Here is a 20,000-nt window from a genome sequence, read left to right on the forward strand (position 1 = left end):
TGGGACTTCTCACCTTCACACAAATACTACACCCTGGGGGTCCGTACCAATACCTGTGTATTAGCTTGCCCGGCATTGCCGGGGTTACTGCGCTAACAACGCGTCGCTTTGCGACGCGTTGTGGTGGAAAAAAGTACTCAGATGTTTTACTTAAGTAAAAGTATCAATACTGCAATGTAGAAGCACTCAGTTACAAGTAAAAGTCAGGAATTCAAAATTTACTTGAGTAAAAGTACAAACGTATTGGTATCAAAATGGACTTAAAGTACCAAATGTAAAAGTACTGAAATGTTTGAAAATAGCAGATCTACAAGCTCTGCTATTTTCAAATAGCCTAGGTATAAAATAGGGCTAAAATGGATAATGTAATGTTTATAACGTAATAATTTATACCTGCAAAGTAACTAGAAACTAAAGTTTTCAAATAATTGTAGTGGAGTTAAAGTACATGTTCAGTGGCGTAACGGAGGGGTAGCAAGTGATGCGGTGCGGGGGGGCCACCAGCAGGGGGGGCCCCGCCTGCGCTGATACAAATATTTTTACAGCAAAAAAAAAGAAAAAAGTTGATTTATATTGTGTGTCAAAATAGAACCAAATTAGACCCGATTTAGACCCGAAGTTTTTCGGGCGCGTGCGCTTCGCGCACGCGCGCAGGTTGTGCACGCACATGCACGCGTGCATGTACGTGGAACTCCCGCGGGGAGGCCCCGCGATTCTGCGTTACGCCACTGAACATGTTCCTCTGAGATGTAGTGGAGTAGAAGTAAAGGTATTGGAAATTGGAAATACTTCAGTAAAGTAAAAAATACCTCAAAATTGTACTTAAGTACAGTACTTGAGTAAATGTACTTAGTTACTTTACACCACTGGCGACGCGTCGATCGGTGTGTTTCGAATGTTTCGGTGGCCAGCATTGGCCCGGTTTGCGTCACTTAAATAGTCTCTCTCTCTACCTCTCTCTCTCCCTCTCTGGGCTGTTATATGTGACTCAATACAATGGATTGAGACATAACGGGGCCACAGGCATTTCTCTGCTTTTTACATATTATGAGAGTACAGAATGTAAGCCTATCATATGATGAAATACTTGAAGAAGATATGATCACTTGTTGAACCAGAAAACCCAAAGCATAGAAAATGCCCTGCACAGATTCCACTCCATTTTTAACACCTCCGGGGCCCAGAAATTGGGTGTGAAAATGGGAGTGACAATAGTAGTTAACCACGCCCCTAACCACTACCAGTGTTGCCAGATTATGTGAGAGAAACAAGCAACCAGGTCTAGGAAAACAAGCCCAAAAGAAGCGACTATGGGCCACATGAGCACTGTAAACATCTGCATCAGCTATTTGAAAATAGCAGATCTGGTATTTTCAAATAAAACCTTGGGGGGAAATTATGATAAGCAAACCTGGCAACACTGACAACTACCCCGCTAGCTGTACTGTCAACTGTCAGCTGTCAATACTTGTAACACACTTGATAAGACGGACCTTTCATGTATTTTTATGTGGCAGCTGGCATAAACCGGGAGAAAATTCCCAAAGGGAAGAATGAAGTAATCTAGTGGCCTCTCCTGTTGATCAAACTCCATGTGGGAATAATCCAGGCACTTAATACTGAGACATAACTGTCGCCTAAGAACATTGATTTGCGCCGTCGTCGGGGGGTTTCCTTATACATTATGGGCATACTGTAGAACCGATGCCAAACAATGTCGATTTGCTCTGACGGCAGGGATCTCCATATGGGCCTAATCTGGACACACACACACACGTACACGCGCGCGCACACACACACACACGCACACACACACACACACACACACACACACACACACACACACACACACACACACACACACACACACACACACACACACACACACACACACACACACACACACACACACACACAGGCGCTGGCATGGGGCATGTCCATATTTGCGTTATCAGTCCAGTTCATATGGGCATATGTGCGTGCCCGGCCGCCACAGACACAACATGAACGTTATAATATACACAGTCCTATTAGTACAAGCGGGAATATCGCAGAGTTGTGGTTGGTTACTGCTCTGAAAACTTGCCAGGAAACGCACCAGGAAGCGACGAGTCCCAGCATTGGATGGGTTATTGATGTGTGGGTGAAATAGGCTCTCTATCTTCCTCCCTCGCCCCCTCTCTCTATCTCTCTCTCTGATCAAGCTCTCCCTCTCCGCTTGAATGATTTTAACATCAACTGATGAACGATTTGTTTCAACGATAGTATTTCATTTAACACACCTAATATATCTCTGTTGTGTTTTGGTTCCAAATTTAAATATCCGTGATTTTAAAAACGCGATTGGAAGAAAATGCAGATTAAAATATGATTAAACTGTGATGCATTGTGATTAATCACAGCAATTAGTGTGATTAAATTAGTTGTTCTTTTTTCTTTATCATTTGGCAACCCTTATATACTTAATCCATTAAGACCTGGAACGCATCTGTGTCACTTTAGATTTCTTTGGCTATTCAAAAATAGCAGATATACAAGCTCATGATGTAGTGGAGAAGAAGTGAAATTATTGGAAATTGGAAATACTCAAGTAAAGAACAAATACCTCAACATTGTACTTAAGTACAGTACTTGACTACATGTACTTACTTACTTACTTACCACCACTGCACGACACCAGTACGCAAGTATAAATCCAAGGCTTTAACATCTCAAACTCAGCTGCCAAACAACACAGTTCTTTGTGGCTGGTTTGGTAGAATTCACAGCCAAGGAGAGACACTGCAGCTCCTCCAGACAAAAAGGAGAACAAAAACACAAGAGAATAAAACGCCGACATTCAACCGAACGGTTGCGTACCGACCAAAGCGAGACCCCACCAGGTGCAGCAACACCTTTTGTGCTCTGAGTCAACTCTCACCACACTCTGTGTGGGAAATGCCTTGTTGACAGTAATGTCAACGTATATGTCAATGTATTAATAACCACTTTAACCCTATGGCCTCCCTGGGCCCAAAAATAAATAATACAGAAAGAAAGAGATCAAAAATGTGCATTTTCCAGCATTCGTCATAGCCCTTGTATTATCTTTGTCTGTGTGTGTGCGCGTGCGTGCGTGCGTGCGTGCGTGCGTGCGTGCGTGCGTGCGTGCGTGCGTGCGTGCGTGCGTGCGTGCGTGTTACACCACGTTTGTTCTAGTTTTTTTACTGACCAAAGACTATACTTTGCATTGTCATATCCACTGGCATATGGAAGTCTCTACAAAACATATATTTCCAGGGTAAATATATACTTAAATACACCTGTATGCCTCTATTTACTTTTCGGGGAGCTCTGCTGTGTGTTCTCTCAGTGGCACTGTGGTGGGACTTGGGTAAGTGAACTGTATGCATGGTGATACTTCGATAGCAGCAAACGGGAGATGATGAAATCTAGAGATAGAAACCAACTCACAGGAGCTATGCAGCACACAGTCAGTGAGCACTGAGTACACTTGGAAATGCTTTTTGCCTGTGGTGGTATATATATTATATATACACGTATATATTAAGAGAAATCCCAGCACCTTATGGTTGTAAAATAAATTGCCATTAACATTATAACTAATGCGTAGAATTAATGCCAGTCCTGTATAATACACGAAGCTGGAATTGGTGATAAACCCTAATTGTAGGGCTGGGGCAATATTAGGACACATTTCCGTGACTGTATTAACCCATTAAAACCGGGAACGCATCTGTGTAACCACTTAAACTATTATTTTGTACTTTGGCTATTCAAAATTAGCAGATCTACAAGCTCATAGTGCTTGTAGATCTGCTATTTTTTTTTAATCGTGAACATTTGTGCAAATCTATTTTTAAAGCGATTTTTTTACTCAAATCTTTGCTTCTGGGGGTCCCTGGAAGAAAATATTGTGAGATGCTGGTCCGCAGCCATATACATTTCATATCAAGCTTTATTTTTTTAACGGAAGCGGGAATCCACTTTATCGGTCTCAAGCAAACTGGAGCCACGTGAGGGACCGCAGAGCGAGCTAAAGCGAGCGAGTTGCCGTCCCGAACGTTGCGACGTTCGCTTGAGCCTACTCAGCGCCGTTTGAGTTATATACAGTACAGATTCGCGGCTCAAATGCACAGGTTTTCGGGTTTTCTAGGTGTCTATGTACGGAATGACATCCGTGCAATGTGCACTATGTTGTAGGAGATCAGGCTGGGGAGACAACAGTGCTCACCAGATTGAAAGTGGTTCATTTCATTACTATTTCACCTACTATAAGTTTGCACAATGAGAGAACGTGTAGGGTATGCCTATTCAGATCATAAGTATTAGAGATGTACCAATACAGTTTTTTTCCTTCCAGATAACGGGTTCCAAAAAGACCCTTACAAGTCTGTAACTGTGAGTGTTCAAACGGAACCAAATTGGTCCATTTGGTTCCATTTGTACACTCTCAGAGTTAAAACACGATTTTTAAAACACGATTTTGCAGTGTAGATTTGGGTACCTGAGATAATTTCCGTTCCCGAAAATATATTTGTATGTATCTTTACATTTTATTTTTTAATTTCCATTTCTTGGTTTTAATTACTTAAGCCTTATGTTATACTTTCACAAATGTCAATACAGACAATACAGAAAATATCTATCTATGTCTGAGTTAGATCAGCTACGTTTTAAAATAAATTTGAGAATACAAAAGTAAAATACAATATATCATCATCATCACAATACGATATAATAATCATAATATCAAGGTATCTGGTCCCCAAAAAATATCATGATTGATTTAGTCAATATCGTCCAGCAGCAGTAACCTTATCTACAAGAAATGGTAAATTATGTAAAACTCTCTGCATTATGACTAATGCAGGGAATTAATGCCAGGCCCCCACAGGGAAAAGCAGGAAATAGGTGATGAACCGTAATGGTACCATGATGAATTATCCTTTTATAAGAATCCTCATAATATTCAGCCGCACCGCCGATGCATTTATACCTGCGGTGCACACAGCACCAAGCCAGGCTTTGTGATGGCTGCTCCGTTCTTCCCTTCCTGCCAATCCCAAACACACAGACGGCAAGTCTGACCCGCCGTGCATGGCATGCAAATATTTGACTCCCTATATCCTATCAATAATGAAACGTCGACACTCCGGAGACGGGCTCTCTCTCTCTCTGTGTGTGTGCTTTGAACGCCAGCCCACATCCCCCTGCCAACGGCTCCTCCTCACAATGTAATGGAATGTGATGATATGCAAGCTCCAGTTCACAAACATTAAAGTCGTCGCCACAAGCGACTGCACTCGTTTAGTGTTAATATCTGTAAATAGCTGCTGTGGTCACAGGGCATGTGTTTAGTGGGGGTTTTTTTCTCCCCCTCCTCCTCCTCCTCCTCCTTCTCCTCCTCGTCAGGGGGGGGGACCAGAAACAGGGGGGGAGGATTAATGTCATTCGCTTTCGTCCTCCGAGGCAATATTTTTTTTTGTGGATTGTTTACTTGTTGCCAGTAATGACACCCTCATCTATCTACATATTTATCTGTTTCTCTGCCAGCCGTCACTGTACCCTGTGAACGATGGGGGGGGGTCACACTGAATGAGCCAACCAATGCAGCCATCCGTCCCCTTTGCTTAGTTAATAAAAACATCAACTGATGCACAGACTTGGACACATCATCCGTGTTGTTACCTGGAGGAGTCACTGGGTGTTTCAACAGACACCCTCCTCCAGGCGAGCCGACCCGAGGCTGATCAGACCCCCAGGCCTGTGTTCCAAGTGGCATGCTTACTGCCCCCACTGTCTCTTGGGGGTAGTTAAGAGACAGTGCTAATTAGGGGGTTATAGGGTTAGTCTGGCACTATGCTCCAGACTAGACCGACAACACGGATCCACTCACATATGGAAGTCTAGTGAGTGAATCCACGGCATCAGTCCGAGCCGATGCCAGGCCAGGTTAGCTGAGATGTTGTTGGCGACACTAGGAGGCTCTCTAGGCACTGTGGGTCGCCCCCGGGCCTGGCTCGCTCCTCCTTCGTCTGACCAGAAGTCGGGGCTTTTCTGCTGGGTCGTTACTGCTGGGCACAAACATCTCACTCTGCCTTGATGGATTAAACCCTCCATGCAGCCTGTGGCTTTTGGTTCTTCCTCAAAAAGGATGAGCACATCTCTGGTAAACTATAATCCCTTAATTCTGCAAGTCTATCATTTTCAAAAGCAACCTAGCCGTGGTGAAATCAACGTTAGAATGTTCAGTCCTCAACCTCACCAAGCTCAAAAGGCGGGTCTCTGCATGATTGACACCATTTGTATAGATCAGGGGTCTTCAACGTTTTTCAAGCCACGGACCCCCTAGCTGAGAGAGATGAAGCAGGGACCCCCTCTAAATTGTGTAAATTTGTGTTTTAGACTAAACTCTTTTTATTAAAACTTGGTATGCTCTTTTTTTCCCTCTACACCTATACCTCTTCGCCAAAAATAACCGATCTACAAGCTCACAAGGGCGAGGCGTTGTGAGCTTGTAGATCTGCTATTTTTGGCTAAAGTTCTCCTCAGTAAAGTGATGCTAGGGTTCAAGTGATTAATGTAAAAATCACACAAAGATTTGGCGGACCCCCTGTAGTAACTCTGAGGACCCCCTAGGGGTCCCGGACCCCCTGTCGAAGACCCCCGGTATAGATTAGTTTTTGAATTCCTTAAATAAACAAATACTCAAAGGTTCCTATAGTTCCTACTATTAGTCAGCTAAGAATGTCTTTAGACAATGATAGCACTAATATAAACATAGATAAACGCACATACATGAACCACACACAACTACACACATGCATGCACTTCGACACGCGCACAGACATAATACAAACACTGTACAAACACATTCATTCATATCGGGTGGGAACCATCATATGTCCAAAACTGTTACTTTTCAGGATTCAAATTCAGAAACAGGAAAAATAGCAGATCTACAAGCTCAAAACGTGCCGCTTCTCGCCCGTGTTTTGAGCTTGTAGATCTGCTACTTTTGATGCTTTTGTGTGAGGCTGTAGTATGATCAAGCAGGCGTTCATTTACGAAAAAACACAAAAGTTTAAATATGGAGATATGAGGTTTCTGTCCGACAACAACAATATACAAGCACATACACGTGCACGCACGCGCACACACACACACACACACACACACACACACACACACACACACACACACACACACACACACACACACACACACACACACACACACACGTACCACACCTTCTCCCATCATCCTCTCAGCTAATATAGTGAAATGCTCAAAACAATCCCATCTGTTCCATGGCCTTGTTGTGTATTCCCTGACTGTGCTGCTACTGATGTCAATTAGCCCGCTTGTTATATCACACACACACACACACACACACACACACACACACACACACACACACACACACACACACACACACACGCCGCAAGGAGCATCGTGGCGTATGATTATATTTAATGACCTTGCCTCTCGACGTACAGTACATGCTTATGTTTGTGTCACATGCTGAGAAGCTGCCGCTCTCTGATATGACATCTGTGTCACTCCGATGGAGGCCACGGCATCCTGGAAGTGATCGTCTCCCCAGGCGACACTACTCTCTCTGACAGTGTAACAATCGACCCAAATGCTCCATTACCGTTCCATTTGGGTCCATTTTGTACACTCTAACTTAAATTGAACCATATGGTGGTATCGTGATTTTACTATTTGGGACTGACTACTGCAGGTACTGCGCCTATTAAAAGGGATAGTTCATCCAAAAAATTACTTATTTTCAATCAATTTACACACCCCATGAAGCCTTGAATTCATTTTTTAGTTTTTGTGCCATCCCTAAGCCAATCATTTGATGACCGGAGGAAAGATGCTAATGTCTCCTGTAGGAGACTCAAAGGAGACACTTTGAGTCTCCTACCGGAGCCGCCGCCGGTCATCAAATTGTTGGCTTAGGAATGAGACAAAAACTAAAAACATCTCCACGAATTCAAGTCTCCATGGGGTGTGTAATTGATCTAGAAAAAGTCATTTTGGGGTGAACTATCCCTTTAAGGGCTAGACATCGTTGTTGTCGGGCACAAACCTCCCATCTCCATGTTTCAACTTTTTGCGTTTTTTAGTTAATGAAACTCGTACTCGATCATACTACATACAGTACGCTATGTCCCTATCACCGAGTCGGAGCGAGTCCCATTTCCAATCTTCATAACAGTGTGTGATATAACAAGACAATTAGGAACGTGCACTACTAGTGCCCGCTATTGGTGGCATGTCAGAACATAGAGCATGAATTAAACTTAAGTGCCGTGCATGCCACTCTGCCACCATCGCTGAGTGGCTGTAGCTATACAGTCACATGAGGAGAGGCTGTACAGAAACATAATGGTTTCTTAAGAGCACCATGTTCCTCATATGGTTCTCTAGACAACCTTTTAAGTCGAAGTTCTCTAAGGAACCGCTCCTCAAAGAACCATCATTGATGGAGCACCTTTAACCACTTAAACCCTAGCATCCCAATGTTGGGTATGTCTTAATAGGCCAACGTATCGGCTCCATTTACGGGTCCATTTGGTTTCATTTTACGCTCTCAAGAGTTAAATTATTGTTAAACATGTACATTACTTAATTAAAGAATTGTTATTTTGAACAAGGTTTGCCTGTCATCTCTCCTATTGGTACCAACATCAATACAGCATGGAATTGTGGACAGACTCTTATCCAACGACGACAAAATATTCGAAGTCTTGGGTCTGAGAGGCTAAATCTCATCAAACGGTGGTTCCGTGTGGCTCAAATGCTGAATAAATAATGGACCTTGACAAAAGGGTTGAAAACCACTGTTCTATGGCATCACTCAAAGAACCTACAGTAGTTCCGGTTCCAGCTAGCCGGCACCTTTATTTCTTCCTGCGTGTGTAGTGTACTCTAGTGAGGTGCCAGACATGTTCGGTGGCGCCCTGCAGGGCAAGCGTTGTCATGCTACTGCCATGTCTCAGCTTGACCCCCGCGCTAGCCTCTCAGCGAACACTTACAACCCTCACTTGGTCAGTGCTGTGACACTATAGCTGTCACCGGCCGGACGGCGAGGGGGGGGAGGGGGACACACACACACACACACACACCTACAGGTCACACAGCTGGGCGCCCAACTGCCCATCATAAGACCCCTTTTTTTCTGACGTGGAAAAGGGTTTGTTGTTCGTCATTGCAGCAGTGCTCGCTCTGCTATGTCGGCATGAAAAGATGACGAGTCATGAGGCTAGATAGATACTGACTACTACTGTAGCATCATCAGCAGCGCCCACTGGTTGCACACAAGTAGATGATGAGGGAGAGGGGTGTGTGTGAGTGTGAGTGTGAGTGTGTGTGTGTGTGTGTGTGTGAGAGAGAGAGAGAGAGAGAGAGAGAGAGACAGGCAGACAGACAGACAGACAGACATACATACAGACAGACAGAAATGAGGATAGATCGACAAGCACAGAGAGAAAAAAAGACAAGGTGGACTGACAGACAGACAGACAGACAGACAGACAGACAGCATAGGCTACAACATGAAATCCACTGATGACTTTGCAAATAGATAGATGTGAATGTCAAGCATAATATGGTCTTCAAAAAGGCACACACACACACACACACACACACACACACACACTTCGACTACTAAATGCAAAGACAAGTGCCACCATCCATGGCGACCTTCCTTTGAATCTGTTAATGGCAATGATTTAACACAATGACCATTGTGTCTTGGCTGCAGAGAGAGAGACAGAGGCACGACTTTAAAGGCTTCAATCAAGACAAATTAAAATTGACCCCCAAACATCGACTCTGCGATAATCAATGGCGGGGAATTACTAAATTTAGACTCACACTGGCCGTCGTGAATCATGATGGATTGGAGGCAACCAACAACAGTGATTTCTACACGACTGTCCGTATAGAATAGATAGATAGATAGATAGATAGATAGATAGGCTACAGGCGAGTTATAATGGCAGTTTTTTCTTCTTTTTTTTTACAGAGATAATTTTATACGATTCTTCTCCTTAAGGAGAAGCATCATACAGATCATCTCTGTAAAAAAATCATAAAAATCATCTCTGTAAAAGAAAATCATAACAATCATCTCTGTAAAAAAAGATATAAAATTCATAAAAATCTTCTCTGTAAAAGATTCTCGCCCCAAACATAACATTCAGTCCTTCACACATATCCACTCCCCCTGCGGCGTTTCCCCCTCTTACATAGACTGTGTGCTTTTTGCATTGAAGGAGAGACGCTGGCTTTTTGGACCGTTAGTCAGCTCACAGTCAGTCACTATAGTATAGTAGCCCCCCATACACTGACTGTCTCACAAGGTCAAGATCACATCCAACGCAAACAACACACACACACACACACACACACACACACACACACACACACACACACACACACACACACACACACACACACACACACACACACACACACACACACATCTCCATCCACTACCGTACACTCCCTGGCCGCGGACCCCCCTCCATCATCACGCACAGCACCAGCCCCAAAACACAGACGATTAGATCCATCTTCTGTTCACGTTAATCTCAACATATCCAGCTGTCAATGGCATAGAAGTCCTTTCTCTCTCTCTCTCTCTCTCTCTCTCATCTCTCTTCTCTCTCTCTCTTCTCTCTCTCCTCTCATCTCTCTCTCTCATCTTCTCTCTCTCTCTCTCTCTCATCTCTCTCTCTCTCTCTCTCTCTGTCTGTCTGTCTGTCTGTCTGTCTGTCCGCCGGGGGAGGCGAGGGATGGACGGATGGAAGGATGGATGGGTTGACAGACCGTTGGTTCTAGGCTGCCTAGACCAGCGTGCATGGATGGACACAATCGGATACAATTGTATTCAATCCACCGCTTCCAAATAATCCGTGCCTGGGTTGTCCTACGTTCACAATCTGGCCGCGGCGACGGTGTCAATATCGTAGCGATGAGTTGCGGGGGTCGCTCGCTACGGTGTGAACGTTATTGGACGCCTCTCTCTCTCTTCTTCAAAGCAGGCTGTATGATCTGTCAAAGGCAAAAGCCAGCAGAGTGACACACACACACACGCGCGCGAATATTAGAATTCGATCAACATGCACGCTCCTATATCCCATTCAAACCACGCAGAGGAGGAAGGCGCAGCAGAGAGAGAGAAGACCCTGCATGTAGAGGGGGAGGCACCGGGGAACGGGCACCAGAAAGCCCCGGCCTTTAGAATAGAATGATGCTGCTGCTGCTGCTGCTGCACCACGGTATGGATGGATCCTCTCCTCGATCCGTTTCAGATGCGGGAGTAGAATGAATAGAATAGCAGAGGACTCTATGATCCTCCAGTCCTCAGGGACGAGACGACCCCCGAAGTGCCTCCTCAACAGGGGGGGGGGTGTCAGTCACTCACTCGCATGGATATGCGCTCGTCCTCCGTGCAAAAGCCGCAGACTATAGATCTAGTAGGTCGAGACTAGAGGCAGCAGTTAAAACAGATCAGAACCCTCATGCATGAAACGTATGTAGCTCCTCAATTGCTTCCAGCTGTAGTCAATTAATGAAGGCTTCAGTTCACAGGACGTGCACCGGGTCCGTTGGATGGATGTTGTCTGACCGGAGGAGAGGAGGAGACATCATCTCATGGTAGAAAAGAGAAGCGACACACAGATTTGAAGGCAACAGTCGTTTGGTCTTTCAGCGATCGAAGGAAATAACCGTCAGGTTTCTTTTGCGTGTCTCGCATCCATGTGAACGCTCCTATACGGACCGTAAGTGTGTGGTGGTGATGCCGCTGTACGGACTGTATAAGTGCGCTCGGCACAGTCACATCACGAAGGCACCCTGCTGCTGACGCTGTGCGCCCAGACTCATCATCATCTCTGCTCTCTCCCAGAGGCGAGGAGGAGGAGGAGGGGGAGGGGGGAGGAGGAGGAGGGTCCAGGAAAAAGGGCGAGTGGTCAGTCAGTCAGTGTTGTTGGGATGACGATCGGAGGATTTGATCGGAGCGGTTCCTCGGTTGATCGTTGTATCGTTAAGAAGAGAGACCTCGGTTGGGATGGATGGTTGGATGGTGTTGGTGCTGATGCTACCAGGGGGAGTTGAGCGTCAGTCACGTTGCGCAATACGTGCAGCAACGGTGGAGACGGAGCGGCACCGCCAGCGGTCTGACTGTGGCTGTTCTGTGTGTGTGTGTGTGTGTGTGTGTGTGTGTGTGTGTGTGTGTGTGTGTGTGTGTGTGTGTGTGTGTGTGTGTGTCTGTGACTGTGTGACTTTGTGTGAGTGTGTGTGTGTGTGTGTGTGTGTGTGTGTGTGTGTGTGTGTGTGTGTGTGTGTGTGTGTGTGTGTGCGTGCGTGCGTGTGCGTGCGTGCGTGCGTGTGTGTGTGTGTGTGTGTGTGTGTGTGTGTGTGTGTGTGTGTGTGTGTGTGTGTGTGTGTATGATGATGCTACGTCAAGAGCTGCGTGGCTTCCAGCACTCATCTGTATGGAAGACTTCACTCAGCGTCAGGAGAAAAGGGAGAGAGAGAGAGAGAGAGAGAGAGAGAGAGAGAGAGAGAGAGAGAGAGAGAGAGAGGGGGGAGAGAGAGGGGGGAGAGAGAGGATAAAGGGAGAGAGAGAGAGAGAAGAGGGGGATATATAGGGAGAGAACGAGAGAGCGGAGAGAGAGAGAGAGAGAGAGAGAGGGAGAGGTGCAGCTGCTAGATGTGTGTGTGTGTGTGTGAGAGAGAGAGAGAGAGAGAGAGAGAGAGAGAGAGAGAGAGAGAGAGAGAGGGAGAGAGAGAGGGAGAGAGCTGGAGAGGGAGAGAAAGGTGCAGAGAGCTGAGGGGAGAGAGAGAGAGAAGGCCCCTCCCCCCCCCGGTGGGGGGCTTATTGGAATTCAAGAGATCTAGTGTTGACTGACTGACCAGTGCAATCAACAGCTCACAGACATGGCTCTGCGTCTCGTTCTATTTCTCCACCGTCCTCTCTCTCTCTCAGTCGTCTTCTTCTCCTCCCTGGCAGCCAGGCAGAGAGAGAGAGAGAGAGAGAGAGAGAGAGAGAGAGAGAGAGAGAGAGAGAGAGAGAGAGAGAGAGAGACAGACAAGCAGCCAGTAGGATGGCTGCTCTATCAGTCATGTCGGCAGGCCTGTGTGCCAGCTTTCATTTGGCATTTGACAGTTCCAATTATAACGCCGCAGAGAGAGAACGGCGCCCTGTTATCCAACAGGTGTAACTTTTTGCCACATACACAAAAGATATGTACAGTAGTGTGGGTTATCTCGGCATAAATAGGCTTGAAAATAAATAATGCTCTCCCCACACACACACACACACACACACACACACACACACACACAGCTGCGGCGCTTTGACTTGTCATGTTGTTCAATGTCGTGGTGATTGTCATTACCTACTTGTGCTTCATGCGGAGCAGCTAAAGCGTGTTTCTACATAACACCGGGTGGAATTGCATCAATCAAAAAATACCTTCTGGTGCCGTTCAAGTGGCCAACGCACCTGCTACAGTCAGAGCACAACAACGGGCTACACTGTAACAATCCTAAATGTTCATTTTAACTCTGAGGTTGTGTAGAGAAACGGACCCCGAAATCCTGAATTAAACACTCAGGATTTCACTGCAATATTTTCTCGGATTCCAAGTTCAAGTTTCTTCCCACACAAATCTCTGCCCTGTTGGTATGAAAAAGTACTTGAATGTGTGCGTATATGACCCAGTGGATTATTCTAGTCCCTCTTGCAGAAATGCAAGCATAATATTTACTTGAATTGACTGACAATCTTGACTGTCTCTGACCCCGAGGACAGACGGCATCCAATACTTCAAATGAGTCAGCTGCTTCTTGGAATAGAGGAGTTCAAACACAAAGCATTCTCACTCCCAAGACGGCAAAAGGGTGACTTCTTGGAACGGATTTGACCAAACAAACGTCAAGCGTTTGACCGGAAGGGGGTACCCCCCTCGACGGCACATATGTTGACTATAGGGTTACCATTCTGTCCCCATCGGGAGATTAACTCGAACGGCACTGAAGCGGCTGGAGCGGACTTCACAAAACGCTCGGCATGGCGACTCGCTCGCCTTGCGGCTCGCTCGGCGGTGCCTCTCGTGGCTCAAGTCCGCTTAAGACGGCGCACCTCCGTCGTTTTAATAGCTTTTAAGCGGACCCGTCACCCTTTTACGTCGTTGGGGTTTGAGAACGGCTTTTCTGCCGCATTCCTGGAGTGTGGAAGTGCCAGGGATGATGGCTCCAGTGCCGGCTTAATGGAAGGGCTTTTAGGTGCTGCAGCACAGGGCACCAACCTTGGGGGGGGGGGGGTGCACCAAACGGCGGGGAGAGAGTGAAAGAAGACTCGACTATTGCTGAAGAGCGCAGAAATTTAGAAGCAACGGCTGCTGAAGGAACGCTAACAAACCCACCCCGCTGACAAAACGGGTCGTATAGCACCCGGCACCACGACGGGTTAATCTGCCCCTGCACCCTTCAAGTCAAACGTTGGACTTTGGTCACATTATTTTGTCCCAAGAAGTAATGATAGGCTGTTAGGGGAGTGAGAGTGTGTTGTTCAAAAACAAACCCTCTCAACCCTTCACCTCCCTCCCTCTCTCTCTCTCTCTCTCTCTCTCTCTCTCTCTCTCTCTCTCTCTCTCTCTCTCTCTTTCTCTCTCTCTATTCAAAACAAACAAATTCAATTAAATAAATGATAAAATGTTGGCTATAATGATGCTCAAAATAGTGACGGCAGGCTTAAAGTGGTAAAGAAATAAAAAATCACACCCAGTGTGAAATGGGCAGTGTGGTCACAGTGGTCATCACAGTGATGGAAGAAGTGATGGAAGAAAAGTAATATTGTGGACCAACCATTGTACACCCCTAACTGCATAGTCCTATTTATAGGGCTATGCACATGTTTCACTAGCCAATCACAGTCCTCCTGAATAGACTGTGATTGGCCAATCACGGTGCAGGGTTAGGGGGGTACAATGGTGGCCAATCACAGCGCAGGGTTGGGGGGGTGCAATGGGACCCCCTGTCCAAACCTCACATATAGGGGCGGTTTCACCGCCCAAAAATAAAGGGGTATAGAGTTTGCCTCTGTATTGGGAAATCAGTTCTCATAGTAAATACAAAAATAATCACTTCTTGGTGTAATTATATACCGTATATTACAATAATAATGAGTGGTTGTCACACAATCCCACAAGGCACACCTGGACTTGCGCCAGCGTGCCTCGACAGGCACACGCTGTTTGGAAACCACTGATCTATGATATGGGCTCTCAGTCAAGAGGGGATGATGTGCTATTTAAGCCAATAGAGCCATTCAGAGTTCCAGTCGCCTACAGAGCAGGTCAGCAGCCGTGGCAGATCAAAAGACTGTATTGAAAGACCCAATAACCAAAGCTTGGAGGGGGCTTTCTAATCCCCTCTCTTTAGATGGATATTCCTTCAAAGAGGTGACTGCATGGGGCTTCAACAGGCACACAGGCGCCCTCTATGGGCTCTTCATGTAATGACACACTATAATGATGATGAGGCAGTTGTTTCTCTGCATTGGTGCTTTGTGCTGTCTCACAGAGCGGGACGCCCTCTTTCTTTGGTGTTTTGACCAGGTGGTATGTATTGTATTGTTTTATGCCTAAACCTATATAACCTTAACCTCACAAAAAATATGCCTAAACCTAACCTTAACCTTAGCCTCACAAAAACTATGCCTGAACCTAACCTTAACCCTTACCTTAACCTAAAAAAACTATGCCTGAACCTAACCTTAACCCTGACCGTAGCCTCACAAAAACTATGCCTAAACCTAACCTTAACCTCACAAAAACGATGCCTAAACCTAACCAATAACCCTAACCATAACCTCACAAAAACTATGCCTAAACCTAACCTTAACCCTAACCTTAACCTCAAAAAAACTATTAATGACTAAACCTAACCTTAACCCTAACCTTAACCTCACAAAAACTATGCCTGAACCTAACCTTAACCTTAACCTCACAGAAACTAGCTCTTTCCAAATAGCCAATCCCGCGATGTGCTGTATACTGTATGGGGTTAAAGTGGTTCAACTGAAGCAAGCCCAAATAAGCAAGCGACTTTACAGACAAACAGCCCAAAGTTGCTTATCGTCTCCGTCGGGTGGAAACCTCATATGTCCAAAACTGTTACTTTTCAGGGTTAAAATAAAAAAAACAGCAAAAGTAGCAAATCTACAAGCTCAAAACGCGGCGCGAATGGACGCGTTTCGAGCTTGTGGATCTGCTACTTTTGCTACTTTAGTCTGAGGCTGTAGTATGTTCAAGTAGGGCATTAAATTAGGAAAAACACCCCGACAACAACGTTATAATAAGCGGACATGGCAACAGTGCTCATGTCTACTGTTACATGATACCACCATTGTTACAGTTACTCAGTGGTGGAAAAATTACTCAAATGTTTTACTTAAGTAAAAGTATCAATACTGCAATGTAGAAGTACTCTGTTACAAGTAAAAGTCCAGAATTCAAAATGTACTTGAATAAAAGTACAAAAGTATTAGCATCAAAATGTACTTAAAGTACCAAAAGTAAAAGTAACATTTAAAGAATAGCAGATCTATAAGCTCACAACGCGTCGCGATGCGACGCCTTGTGAGCTTGTAGATTATAAAATAGGGCTAAAGTGGTTAATGTATGTTTTATAATATCATAATTTATATCTGAAAAGTAACTAGTAACTAAAGTTTTCAAATAATTGTAGTTGAGTAAAAGTATAGTATTTGCCTCTGAGATGTAGTGGAGTAGAAGTAAAAGTACTGAAAATGGGAAATACTCCAGTAAAGTAAAAATTCCTCAAAAGTGTACCTAAGTACAATACTTGAGTAAATGTACTTAGTTACTTGTTTACACCACTGCTGTTACTGGCCAATCTTAGTTTTAAGGGTCTTCACAGCAGTGGGACAGATAACTTAACAGATTTTTGCTGGAGATAGTAATTTGAGATGGGGCTGTTTTAAAATATAATTTTGTAATCTTAATTATTAACCAAGTCCATCAATTTTATGTTATGTCATTAATGCAGTGCCCTTTTCGCTCAGTATCAGAGATACTTCCCCGGCATTACGGCAGTAGTGCAGATAAGGGACTGTGACTTCTTCTAACGTGTTCTAAGATCTTATTTTCTGCTAATAATTGGCTTTGTTTTATCGCATGCTCCTCTGGAGCAAGAGAGGTCTGCAGTTTTAATCTTCTCATGTACAGTAACTGTAATGTGTGAAATGTAATAGAAAGTATCTCATATAGCAAGTGATTTGATTTTACATCGTGACTGCGGCTGCAATCAATTATTTTATTAGCTATTGCTCTATCAATTACTTTTTCGATTAATCTGATCATCTTGAAGCACGTTTATTTTGAAAACGCTTTCAATGTTTTTATATCGACTAATTGACACACTATTCTAATAGAATTGATCTAATCAACCGAATCACTGATTTATCACTTACTTTAAGTGATGTTTTGTGCTTCATCATGCAGCGGTGTTGTTGGCCGTGTGATCCGGTCTAGGCCACGCCTACTGAGTAACCGTGTGGTGGGTGTGGTCGGTTCTGGTTTTTCGGTGCCGCTTTGTTTTGGTTCGCCCTGTTAGCATTTAAATGCTGAATAGAGTATAACTACTAGTTTAGTCTCGCCAGTGGAATGACAAATAAAACAGATCCGTCTTGATCACTTGACTATAGAGATCATGTGTACCCATATCCGTGAAATTTGGATAAAATATGTAGGAGTAATATCCCGAAATGTTGGCCTCCTGGTGGCGCTATAAAAGGCAGATGTGAAAAATGCAGGGCAAAGGTTTTTCCTTGACCTCTAGGGAGTGCGCATACAAAGTTTTACACATATCGGTGCAGTTATTGGTAAAAACATGAATAGGCCTGTTATAGTGCCACGATGAGGCTGATTTGAATATTTCAAGTGGCATTCTTCCTCGGCATAGTGGGAATGTGCTGTAAAATTTCACGGAAATTGCATGCTGTGTTCATGATTTGAGGCATTTTTTTTCCAAAACGGAGCACTCATGCAAACTCGGCCATGCCTTTCGGCCTGGCGGAGACAATAAAATAAAATAAATAGACTTAGAGCCTGAGGGCCCTATTATGCACGTCATAATTACCGGCACTTGTCTTAACTTAAAACGTGGAGGCGTGGCCAATGCCATTTTGCTATTATGAGTGCAGTAATCTGAGCACTGCGCCACGGCGCTATACGCGGTAAACGGCCCTGAATTAGTCATGGGTGTGTTTGGGCATTTCTTCAATCAAACCAATCAGAGTATTGGCTGCCATTCCCTATAAGATCAGCGCAAGACGCGGCGCTATTTTCCGTGAGTTAAGTGGTGAGATCTAAAGAGAAAGAAACATCACATTGAAAGGAGAGATGTATGCATGACTGTCACAATCACTGTAACCTCTGTCTAATTATGTGACTGTCTCCTGTTCATAACACATCTGTGATATCTCTTGACAAACCAACAAATATTCACATTCTCAGTTGCCTATTATCAAAGCATCTCCCTCTTTCTATCTATCTCAGCGCAACAAGTGGACGCACATCGGTATGTTTCACTAATTTGCTCAGTGCTATGCTGCCCCAAAAAAAATCTGATCTCCAAGCAAAAATGTTGTATGCTTGTAGATCAGATATGTTTGTGCGGCGTATAAGTGAAAGTGAAAGTAAACGGCAACGCTGCGCTTGGAGAGGGAGGGGAAGAGAACGCAGTACTTCATTTGTTTAACGTCATGCTGTTCGGCTTGGATTAGGAGGCTTCGTGGTAGGATGCATCCCTTAATCCTCACTCCTCACGTCTCGGAGCAGGAAATAAGAGGACCCGGCATGAACCCGTTCAAAATGGCGGACCGATTTGACCTTCCGGGTTCAAGCGAGGATAGAGGTAGAACTTTTTTAAGGGCTCACGCGGTCTTACAGAGAGCGACTTCCTAAAGTAAATATCTAGGTTGAAACAACTTGACGTTTGGTTATCTATCTTTTTCAAAAGCTGATCCATAAAAAGCCTCATGTGTTTTCCGCGCACGTTCTCACCCCCGGTGATATCAACTTGTACCTCGGCTTGCGGGGGCCTCCGCCTCCGCGAGGAGGGGGGGAACTTTTTGCGGCGCATAGAACATCCTCCGAGACAGCCACTTAATTCAACGAGCCACTAGATTAATTGACAATTCAACCTCAGCGGAGAGAGAGCCCCCGTATCTCAGCGGAGGACTATAATATCACAAAAGGGTTTGGCAGTTAGGATTCTGACGGCATGGTGATAGCAGCTGCCACGAACCGCTGCACCTCCTCATTGTGAAATCTACCATCCTTTCACCTCAACGCCTGCGTAAATATTTCCCCCGTCGTCACTGTGAATACTGAGTGTGTCAGAAGCTATAGCTCCGCTATACTCGGGGGAAATGGGGAGGGGGGAGGGGGGTGGGGGGAGCGTCTAAGGGGAAAATTTTTGCGGAATAGAAACACACATCATGCCTGCCTGTCAGATCTTGCCTTTTTGTTTTTATATTTGGACTGAGGCCTGCCTCTCTGCGGGTGATTGGGCTCTGCTGGCTGTGGTATAAAGCACTAGCGCTGAGTAGGATGCCTCTCCCTTAATATGCAACACAAAAGCACTGAATCCCGCAAAAAAATAAAATAGAATGGGTTTTTAGTTTTAAAACCCTTTTGGCCAGGCGTCTTATATTGCTTAAAACGGAAGGCAAAACCTCCCCCTCCCCACCCCCACTTTATGAATTAAAGATGAGTTTGTTTTCTTTCCTTTTTCTTTGTTTTACTATAATCTGTATCTCTCTCAATGGCCTGGTTTGTCAGGATAACTACTGTATGGGTACTGTATGTTTGTATTAGCCTGGTAAAGCCCCTCCCTCCGGAAAATCAAATTTCCGTTTGATTTCAGGAAGGAGTCTGGCA

General features: G+C 44.9%; 1 protein-coding gene across 1 annotated transcript in view; it reads right to left on the reverse strand.

Annotated features, from left to right (window-relative positions):
* The window catches only part of LOC308102587 (MAM domain-containing glycosylphosphatidylinositol anchor protein 2), a gene marked incomplete at both ends in the record, with an annotated part of 464,799 nt that extends 454,204 nt beyond the window's left edge, over positions 1 to 10,595 (reverse strand). The window contains 2 exon segments of the mRNA XM_080452356.1: positions 10,519 to 10,538; positions 10,540 to 10,595. Of these exon segments, the coding sequence (XP_080308482.1) occupies positions 10,519 to 10,538; positions 10,540 to 10,595 (76 nt within the window).
* Between the last annotated feature and the right edge of the window lie 9,405 nt (positions 10,596 to 20,000).

This window comes from Gymnoscopelus braueri, assembly GCF_963280865.1.
Source record: "Gymnoscopelus braueri genome assembly, chromosome: 16".
In the NCBI taxonomy this organism is placed as follows: domain Eukaryota; kingdom Metazoa; phylum Chordata; class Actinopteri; order Myctophiformes; family Myctophidae; genus Gymnoscopelus; species Gymnoscopelus braueri.